At 57.2% G+C, this 10,339-nt stretch overlaps 1 protein-coding gene and 1 long non-coding RNA gene across 2 annotated transcripts; one reads left to right on the forward strand and one right to left on the reverse strand.

Moving 5' to 3' along the window:
- Positions 1-1,652: 1,652 nt before the first annotated feature.
- Positions 1,653-3,387, forward strand: H3-3B (H3.3 histone B). The gene is made up of 4 exons (XM_071452782.1): positions 1,653-1,805; positions 2,230-2,371; positions 2,448-2,601; positions 2,686-3,387. Exons 2-4 carry the CDS (start codon positions 2,244-2,246, stop codon positions 2,812-2,814), a joined length of 411 nt encoding a protein of 136 aa, XP_071308883.1. The 5' UTR covers positions 1,653-1,805; positions 2,230-2,243; the 3' UTR covers positions 2,815-3,387.
- A 909-nt stretch (positions 3,388-4,296) lies between these two features.
- LOC139602697 (uncharacterized) lies at positions 4,297-6,844 on the reverse strand. The gene is made up of 6 exons (XR_011683401.1): positions 6,734-6,844; positions 6,480-6,525; positions 6,314-6,379; positions 5,778-5,837; positions 5,111-5,205; positions 4,297-4,359 (listed from the first exon to the last, which is right to left on the reverse strand). It is a non-coding gene; the product is annotated as an uncharacterized lncRNA (long non-coding RNA).
- Positions 6,845-10,339: the final 3,495 nt, after the last annotated feature.

Below are 10,339 nucleotides of genomic sequence, written 5' to 3' on the forward strand. Positions count from 1 at the left end.
AAGTGAGAAGTCTAAGTAGCCACTGCTATGAAATTGGAAAAGGTAATAATTAAGGTGACTCTGAACTCCTGGTAACAAAGTTTCACCCGGCCTCCTGGCATTAGTGACAGGGCAGGGAGCTCTCAAAAGTAACAAATTAAATGTATTAGAAGCTGTTACCACCAGAAATTTTGTTTTCCCTAAGTGTAAACAACTCGGACGAAAGAGACATTATTGCTTTTCCACCTTCCAAAACAGTGCAGTGAGTGTTTACCCACACCTCCCAGCTTTTTGCGTCTGATAAATAATTAACATTTTCCTTTAGAAGAGAGAAAATGAACCTGAAAATGAGGACCAGAGGCAGGGGAGATGACGTCCCTTGGGCAGCAACAGCCCGGGCACACGTGACAGCCCTGTCACACCACGGTGCCACGTTTGCTTGAGTGGCAGCCCGGACACGGAGGAGCAGGACACGCTCCCAACACATTCCCAACGTGCCAAGCTCCATCCTGGTCCTGCCATCCTCTGAGCCCAGAGGCCGAGGATGCAGAGCCTCATGCAGAGAGTGGGTGATCCCAGCTGCTCTCCACTCTGGGATCCTCAGGGACAGCTTCAGGAGCGTCTGTGTTCCCTGCATATCCTACGTGCTACAACTCCAGGGCATTTGGGACCTGTTCTTCTTGATCCTGGGAGCCTTCCCGTGGGCGCAGGGACCTGCCTCCACAGTCAGGGCAAATACAGTAAAATAGTGATATAAGTCAAGATATAACTTAAGGCAGCAGTTTTCCCCAAAAGACAAGTTTTATTATTGACTTGTTATTTATCTTAGGAAGATAAATGCTAAGATGGCACCAACAGGGAGCACGGATTCTGGATTTCTACTCACAATGAAACTTTGTGACTCACTTTGGGGGTGAAGGTGACCCACAGATCAGTGTGATTTGGGGAAGGGCAGCGCAGAGGGGCTGAGCCCCAGCTCCTGAACGCTCCCTCCGCAGGGCCAAAGGTCAGGCTCGGACATGAGGCAGCCGCATCCCAGCCCCACTGCCCACTGCCAATCCAGGTCCCGTGACAGCCCTTCCTTGGCATCTGGAAGGACAAACCCGGGCAAGATGTGCCGGAGGCGCTGCCAGACCCGCTCCCCTTACGAGGCCCCCGCTCGCCCCACGGCCGCCCCCAAGCGCGGTGCGGAGCGGCCGCACACCGGCGGCTCCCGGGGGAGAGGGGGCGGAGGCGGGGGGACCCCGCGGCCCGGCCCTCGCCGCTCGCAGCCCCCACCGGGCGCCTCTGCTCTGCAGGCCGAGGCTGGCGCTCCACGGCGGGGGCGGCCGGGACCGGCCGGGGGTGCCCGGGGGATCCCGCGGCGCCGCCGCCGCTCGCCCCGCTCCTATTGACTTCCCATTGTGGAGCTTCGCAACAAAGGGTAGGATCCAAACCCTACCCCGTTTCGTCCAATCAGCGCGCAGAGCGCCCGCCCGCCACCGATTGGATCCTTCTCATCCCTCAACACCCAATCGGACGCCTACTTTAACAACCAATCAGCGCCCGGTCGCGCGCCCAATCAGCGCCGGGGAACCGGAGCACGGCCTTTGTGTGTGGTGACGCGACGGCGCCGGCGGAGGTCCCGGCCAATAGCGCGGCGCGTTGCTTACAGGCATTGTGACGTCACCGCGCCACGCGCGCGCCCCCACTATAAAGTGCGTGTCCCCGCGGCGGGGAGGGCGCAGTGAGCGGCGCGGCGGCTGAGGAGCGGCTCGGCAGTAGCACGGCGTAGAGGCTTCGGCGCGCAGCGCTACCGGCACCGGCGCTTCCTTCTCTTCCTACCGGTAAGTACCGAACAGCGGACGCGTCTAGAAACGGGCGGAGGTGTTGCGCAACCGTTCGCGGCCTTGGGTTCTCTAGGAGCGCGGCGGACAGGCCGGGCCTTGCCTACGTGCCCTGAGTCACGGCCGGTTCCCATCCCCCACCATTGCACCTCCCTCCCCCCCCCCACCCCGGGGCGGCCCGGGAGGAAGGAGGAGGCGGCGTGACTCAGTCGGCTTTCCCCGGGGACGGGAGCGGCTGGGCCGCGAGGCGGGGGCGGCGGGGTAACCGTTACCCCTCCTCCCCGTCCCGGGGGAGGCCGCTGGCCGCCTGCCCGCCGCGGGGGAGGGGGGCATTTGGAGCGTGAGGAAATTGGCCGCTGCGGCGTCGGGCCTGGGGGTCACGGGGATAGCCGGGCCCCGGTGTGACGCGTGTGTGTCTCTGTAGGTAAGTGAGGAAAAATGGCCCGTACAAAGCAGACCGCCCGCAAGTCCACTGGGGGGAAGGCGCCGCGCAAGCAGCTGGCCACGAAGGCGGCCCGGAAAAGCGCCCCCTCTACCGGCGGCGTCAAGAAGCCTCACCGCTACAGGTAAGGCCCTCGGCTCGGCCCCGGCTGCCGCAGCCCCTGCCCCGCCTCACCGCCCCTTCCTCCCTCTTCCATCCAGGCCGGGAACCGTCGCGCTCCGTGAGATCCGTCGTTACCAGAAATCCACGGAGCTGCTGATCCGCAAGCTGCCCTTCCAGCGGCTGGTCAGGGAAATCGCCCAAGATTTCAAAACAGATTTGAGGTTCCAGAGTGCGGCCATCGGTGCTCTGCAGGTACTGCCGAGGGCAGGCTGGGCTGCGGTGCCGGGGGAGCTGCGCTGAGCGTTTTTAACAACGTTTCTTGTGCTCTTGAAACAGGAGGCCAGCGAGGCATATCTGGTGGGTCTGTTTGAAGACACAAACCTGTGTGCCATCCATGCCAAGAGAGTCACCATCATGCCCAAAGATATCCAGTTGGCTCGCAGGATACGGGGAGAGAGGGCTTAAGTGAAGGCTGTTTTTATGGTGTTTTGTAGTTAATTCTGTAAAATACTTTGGTTTTAATTTGTGACTTTTTTTGTAAGAAATTGTTTATAATATGTTGCATTTGTACTTAAGTCATTCCATCTTTCACTCAGGATGAATGCTAAAAGTGACTGTTCACATAAACCTCAGTGATGTTGAGCCTCGGGCTCGGGAGTGACAAGTTGCTAATATGCAGAAGGGATGGGTGTTCTTTCTTGCTTCTCATGCATGTTTCTGTATGTTAATGACTTGTTGGGTAGATAAACTTGTAAGGTACTAGAATTGATATAAATGTGTACAGGGTCCTTTTGCAATAAAACTGGTTATGACTTGATCCAAGTGTTTAACAATTGGGGCTGTTAGTCTGACCATGCATCACTGTGATCAAATGTGGACTTCCTTCAGAGGGTGAAACTTCAAGTCTTAACCACAGTGTAACTTACAGTTTCCTAAAAACGTAAACCTGGCAGCTATAGAATACACTATGTGCATTTATAATAGCTATTTTATATATTGTAGTGTCAACATTTTTAAATTAAATGTTTTACATTCACATGTGAGGAGTCTTTGTCATTTGGTTTGAATGGGCTTGAAGAAGCTTCTGCCTCCTACAGATTCCTGTAATCCTGGGCTGCTGCTGTGGCAACTAAACTTCTACTGGCACCAGAATGGAGAACTTTTGGAGTATTTTGGAGATTTTGTGCAGCTTGAGTCCTTGCTGTGCCTGGGGAGAGTGGAGCCCTACAGCTGTTAGGGGTCAGGAGGACTGGTCCAGGCTGCAGTGGCTTTTTGGGGCATTTTTCTCTGATCAGAGCACAAGCTTAGCTCTAAGTTCTTTCTTCCTTTGTAGTGGATGGGAAAGTTTATTTTGGAGTTATGGCTGGTCTGGCTGAAGCAAAACCACCTGACAGTTCCCGAGCACTTGGGGAGTGTTCCCATGGGATTGGGCTGTGCCAGTCCTGGATCTGCACGGGGAGCAGCTGATTGAGCACCCTGGGAGCAGATGGGCTGCTGAGCACACGGGTTGGGTGCTCCATGGGATTCTCGTTTCCCATCCAGATTTTTGGATGGAATGTGACTGAACCCAAACCTTCACTTCAGGCTGGGCTAAGGCAGGCCCTGCTGGGCTGTGGTGGAGGAAAGTGCTCAGAGGTAATTAACACTGAGCTTGGAGGGCAAGGCTGCTCAGCCCTGCCAGAACAGGCTCTACGAGTCAGGCTGGAGCTGTCACAGAAAGCAGCACAGCGAAGTGGTTGAGCCAGCCCGGCTTGATTTATTCCAGTGGAAATTTGCTGTTCTGGGGCAAGAGTAGCAGCAGTCCCCACCAGGTTCCAGTACCTGTGATCTCCCACCCAGGATGGTGAGGAAGAGGAGGGTCTCCTGCTACCGTGGTGAGGGAAGAGCATGAAATCCATCCCAACTCGCTCGGGAGGCAGGGCCTGCATCCCTCAGCTGCTGCTGGGCCGGTGGCGCCTCATCGTGCTCCTCTCCCTCAGACAAACCACTCTGTGCGCTTAAATCCTGCAGCTGGAGGAACGGGCACTCCTCAGCACCTCCTCACAGCCTCCTCCTCCTCACCTCCCTGTCCTACGCTGCTCCGAGCAAACCCAGCCCCTGCCTCACAGCAGAGTCCTGCCACAATCCTGTTCTGAAATGATAGGTTTTAAACAAGTATTTTCCTCTTTTTGCTAAAGCTGTAGGAGAAAATATTCATTTGATACAAAGTAATTAGGTTCACAACTTAGACACAAAGTTAAGCACCAGCTCAAACTCTGGGTGAGGCTCAGTGATCTCAGGTCAATCACCTTTCAACAGGGACCCTGGCTGCCAGGAATGTCCCCATGGGAAATGTGAGGATCCTCAGTGGCCCATGTAATTCAGGAAGAACCACAGAGCTTGCATTTAGGCCAATTGAAAATGAAAGATTCCAAGTCCTAGGATTTTTTTTTGTTTGGTGCTGAGCTGCAGTAGGAGCCTCAGCTCCTGCAAGAAAAGTACGTTTAAAATAACATCCCTTGAAAACAGTATTTCCTCCAAGTCCTTACTGGAAACAATGAAGCAGCTGGGTATGCCTAGAAGCTGTTTCTTAAAATAAAATCATTGTCAAGTGGTCCTTTATAAAAAAACCCCACATCAGAAAAATATCAAAATATCTCTTCAGCTTAGTAACCTCAACAAAAGGAATTAAGTCAGATCCTGCATGTGATGAACCAGAACAGAATTCCTGGTATTCCACGGTGTGACTGATGGCAGCTGAAGCCTTAAACCCTTCCCTTACCGATTCTCCCGATGATTTCCTCGCATTCCTGCTCAGAACTGGATGCAAACACCAGGCAGTCGAACGTGCTCCCGTCAGGGCTCTCGGGGGAAGAGCTAAAAATGGAAACACATCCATTATCCAGCCAGCTCCGAGCCCAGCCCTGCCTCCCGCCACAGCAGGACCTTGTGGCTGCTTTGGGCCTCACTCAGAGGTTTCCCAGAGCCACATCCCTCTGTGCCCTGCCAGGACCCACAGGCAGCACTCACAGCACACAGAAGGCGAAGATCCTGGGGCTCCATGTGCAGCGTCCCACACAGGAGATGGAGGGGTAGGGATGGCAGCACAGGAGCTGTGCAGGGACAGGGAGGGGTAGGGATGGGGGCACAGGAGCTGTGCAGGGACAGGGAGGGGTAGGGATGGGGGCACAGGAGCTGTGCAGGGACAGGGAGGGGTAGGGATGGCAGCACAGGAGCTGTGCAGGGACAGGGAGGGGTAGGGATGGGGGCACAGGAGCTGTGCAGGGACAGGGAGGGGTAGGGATGGCAGCACAGGAGCTGTGCAGGGCTCAGGGAGGGGCTGTTTGGGGCTCTGGTCAGGCCCTGTCAGCCCCGTTCCTGGTTTATTCTATCCCCAGCTGTGCTCCCCATGCCACCAGATTCCCAGACCTTGGATGTCACTCATTCACCTTGGAAGAAGCCTTCTCCCGCACAAGGACTTCTGCCTCCTTCACATCAAATAAAACCTCCTGCAGGGGGATGAGGGGGAAGAAGCCCTGATCAGCACAGCCCTGAGCTCTGTTTTTAATCAGACACTCACCAGAGATTATCCAAATGCAGAGGTGATGAAGCACAGTCAGCCTCAGCTTTTTCAAGTTTTCTCTCTGCTGCCCCTTTTTCCCCACCACCCAGTGCTTCCACACTTCAATCTTTTTACAAATGCCCAGAGGCTCAAACAACAGGGACCTGAGCCCTAAAGCACCCCTGGAATCAGGCTTAGCTTTCCCAGAGTTTTCCAAGTGCTTTCCTGCATGTGGTTGCATTTTTTCCTTAATGCCCTTTCCTATCCTGGCTGCTGAGATGCTTCTGACCTGAAAAAACCCCACAGGGTGATGGGGTGGCAAATATTCAGCCAAGCCAAGTAAACCTGGAGCTGGAAAAAATATCTATGGCCTGCATTCTCTCACAGAGCCCTTCCCACGATGTCCCCAGCCCTGTTGCTCACCCGTGCTGCCAAGTTCCTCTCCAGCACAGCAGGGATGGCCCCCTCCAGCACCTCTTTGCCACCATACTGAAATGGAATGGGAAGGAGGGAATAACCCTTGGACACGTGAAGAGAACTCCAGAAGAGATGATTCACCCCCTGGCAGGTCTCTGCCCCACAGCCTCACCGTCCCAACGCTGGTCTGGCCCAGGAACCGAAGGCTGTAGAGCAGCCTGGGGAGAAAAGGGCTCGGGGGCATCAGAGGAAGGACTCCACACATCCCTCCTGCTGCTCTTTGAGGGGAAGATGCTCCCAGCCCCCTGCTCACCTCCAGGCCATGGGGGCAGCCTTGTTCCCACAGCCTGGAGCAGAGATCAGGGATGGCGTGGGCACAGGGCTGCCCCAGTGCCAGCCTGGGGGCTGCCCATGGCACAGACCCACCTGCCCCCCTGCAGCTGCCGGGGCTGCCCCTCGCCCCTGGGCCGGGGGCTGTGCTGCAGCTGGAACTGGGGCTCCTTCTCCTTCAGGGCCTTCAGGTAGGGCAGCAGTGGCTCAAAGACCCTCCCGTCGTGCCACCGCCACCGCAGCAGGCGGAAGGTGAGCGGTTCTCCCTTCAGCCTCTGCAGCACAGCCCCGGCCTGGAGGGAGGGAGGAAGGAGCAGAGGGGAGCAGGGGGCAGAAGAGGGGACAGCCCAGCCCGCTGTCCCCACCCACCTGCCCGGGGGAGGCGGATCTCAGAGAGCAGCCGTTGATCTCATCGAGGATGTCACCGGCCAGCACCACCTCGTCCACCTCTGCCTGGCTCCCGGGGAGCACCTTGGTGACAAAGACTCGGCCATCCACGTACCTGGGGGTGCAGCCGAGCCTCAACTCAGCCCCAGGGACCCTGCCTGGCTCCCCTTTTGTACCATCCATGACATTTCACCCATACACTGAATGCAGGGAAAAGCTACCTCATGGACAGCAGATACTGGCAAGGCTGAGCTGATGGGGAGAAAAGCACCCGAGACAGCCCCGATGCTCTCAGCAGGATATTTATTTCCCTTTTTGGGGCACTTTCAGGGCTGTGCTGACCAGATCCCTCTGGAGAGTGGAGAGGAGGATCAAGACTTCCTACCTGAGCACCATCCCCAGGGCTCGGCATGGGACTGTCTCGTAAATACTGCACACCTGCAAGAGAGTGGATGGTGACAGTGGCAATGGCCGTGGGACATCCAAGGAGCCCCATGCCCTGGATAATTTCTGGCACTGATGCCAAGCCAGGTCTTTGGGAGCCCAGGGAGAGGCAAGTCCCAGTGCCCTAGGCTGAGCTGGGACCATCAGTGGCTGCTTGTCTCTGTCCTCTCTCAGGATTGGGCTGTGCCCAGACCCTGAAGGGACAAAGCTGCTCTAAGGATGGGATGGCAAAGCAACAGCAAACCCTTAACTCACTGAAGAGCCCTCCTGCCTCACCCCACATGTCCCCACGCAGCCAGGGGACGCAGCTGTCCCTCCCCAGAGGCGCTGCTGTGTGCAGAGCACTCAGTGTCACATCGCATTAGCCGGGCCTGAGCCGTGGCCAGCGGGGGCACTGCCTGTCAGAAATGCCCCAAAGCCAGCGGCATCCCGGGCTCTGCAGCACCACCATGGCTCAGCGCACGCCTTGGCCGGTCCCAAAGCTGCCTCGAGCTTTTTGGGGATTCTTTTGGGTTTAAAAGGTGGTGGAGGCATGCTCTTCATCGTTAAAAGACATGAAGGCGTTCCTGCTGTTCTCAGTAACACACTGATGTTTCACTGAGCAAACCAACTGATGCGTAATCTGTGTCAGCCTAGGGAAATGGGGATTTTTTGGGCAAGAAATCAGGGAAGGGAGCATGGGAAAACTTCAGTTATATCAGAGATTCAGGCCTGGGTGCTTCTCTTGCTTGGTTTTACTCCTGGGAATGCTGGGATCTGCTCCTGGTGATGCTGCAGGTACCCAGCAGGATCCAGCCTCGATAGCAGAGGCAGCTCTGCTCATCCTGGTGAACCTGAGCCAATTCACCCCGGGGTGTGTGGCAATCCCTCCCCACCAAACTGTTCCTTATCTTCCTCATTTGACTTTTCAGGGAGGGCCAGGTGGCGGAAGGACAGCTCCCGATGGGCTCTCACCGGCAGCAGCCAGCTCTCATCCAAGAAGCTGCAATTCTGCAAACAAAGGAGTGTCAGGGAAGGGGCCAGGGCCCCACGTTGGCAGCCCTGTGCTGGTCACCACCCCACTGATTCACCACTGCACCTGCAGGTCCAGGGAGAAATCTATCTCTGTCAGCACCAGCAGCAGCGAGAGGAACGGCTCTGCAGAGGGATGGGGATGGAGAGAGGCAGCATCACTGCTGGTTCCTGGCAGCCACAGCCTCACAGGGGCATGGCAGAGGACTGAATGAAGCCATTTTCAGTGTAACTAATGAGTCCTGGGAGCGAGGCCTTGAGAGCATCCCAGCACCATGCACCCAGGTGCTGCTGGGGGCTCATGCCAGGCTCCTGCTGCTGGCACAGGGGCAGCTTGGTACCTTTTTTCCCAAAATTCAGACGAAGACTTGCAGCAAATGCCACTGACTATTTCTCCCCTTAGAAGCACAGCAAAGCTGCCCAGGCTCTCCTACACAAACCTTGCAATCACACTGCCAGGTCTGCAATCTGCTCATGCACCAGCAGCACGGCTGATTTATAAACCATTGATGTACAGGTTTAACATGGGGTTATTTATCATAATCAAAAGATTAAAGGCTTCCACCCTGGCCTGGCCCCCCAAAGAGTCTGGCTGTGGATGGATGGAGTGCTGCAGCCTGTCAAGGCAATGCAGCCATTTAAACCCCCGTGCCACCTCTCAGCCCAGACTGATCCAACACGGCCTCTCCTCAAAGCCAGACTGGGTCTGCTTAAGCCAGAATCCTTGGTACAAATGAATAATGTGGAAGATACTTCAGAAGAAATTTTCCTTTCCCATGACACTAAAGCCAACCTTAGATGGATTCAAATCATGTTTAAATATTTACACGTTTGTTTGGGTTTTTTCTCCATCACTGCAGCAATGTATTTAGATTCCAGCGCTAAGTTTGGATTAGAAAAATCACAGTGGACTCTTCCCCCTCCCCTGCAGCAGCAGTGCAGTGCCATAACACAGGCTGCATCCTGCCTCGGGTGAGCCACCATCTTACCCCGGAGATCTTCACTGCCGAGGATGGAGCTCCCTGGATCATAAAACTGAAAGCCAGTGAAAAGCACAGGTTACGCCTCTGTTTCACAGCCCACCTCCCGTGGGCAGCAGCTCCCCCCGGGTGCGCACCTCCAGGAGTCGGGGGGTCCGTGCCAGCTGCCCCACGGCCGCCGCCAGCACCTTCCCCTGCAGGGCCAAGCGCACAAAGCAGCGCCCGCGGCCCTGCGCCGTCCGCGCCCGCTCACAGCCCGCGGCTCTCCGGATGCTGACGGACAGGGGCTCCGGCCTGTTCGGGGAGAGGGGAAGCAGCTTTGGCCGCACACCGAGCACCCTCCCTGCGCCTGGGCTCTTTGGGGTGAGCGTGTCGTTCATGGTGACAGACGCCACCACGGCTCAGATTTTCACCCCGGCCTAGCTCGGGGACGCTCACCGGCCGCTGGTGCCCGCGGGGAGCTGCTCCAGCCAGTGCCAGTAATCCCTGCGGCGGAATCCCCAGGCCGGTTCTGCGGGAGAAAGGGAGTGCGAGACCCCTCGCCGCGGGCCCGGGGACGCTGCCACCGCCCGCCCGGGCACGAAGGGTCACTCACGTCGGAGCCCCTTGCGCAGGATGCTCTCCAGCAGCTGGCAGAGGGACACGAGGTGCGGCGAGGTGTCCGTGCAGGGCCCCCCGCCCTCCCGCAGCCGCAGCACCCCTCCTGCGGGGAGGAGAGAGAGCGGCAGCACCGTGGGTGCCCAGCCCGGGAGAGGGGAGCGGGTACCGGGGCTACAGCTCTGCACGGCCCCGCGGGGGGATCCGACACCCCAGCACGGCCCGACCCCCCCCCGGCTGCCGCCGCTGCGCCGGGCAGGAACGCGGATAAACCTCCCCAAAG

The sequence above is a fragment of the Agelaius tricolor genome, unplaced genomic scaffold, assembly GCF_023055355.1.
Source record: "Agelaius tricolor isolate 1412-34295 unplaced genomic scaffold, bAgeTri1.0.p SCAF_35, whole genome shotgun sequence".
NCBI lineage: Eukaryota > Metazoa > Chordata > Aves > Passeriformes > Icteridae > Agelaius > Agelaius tricolor.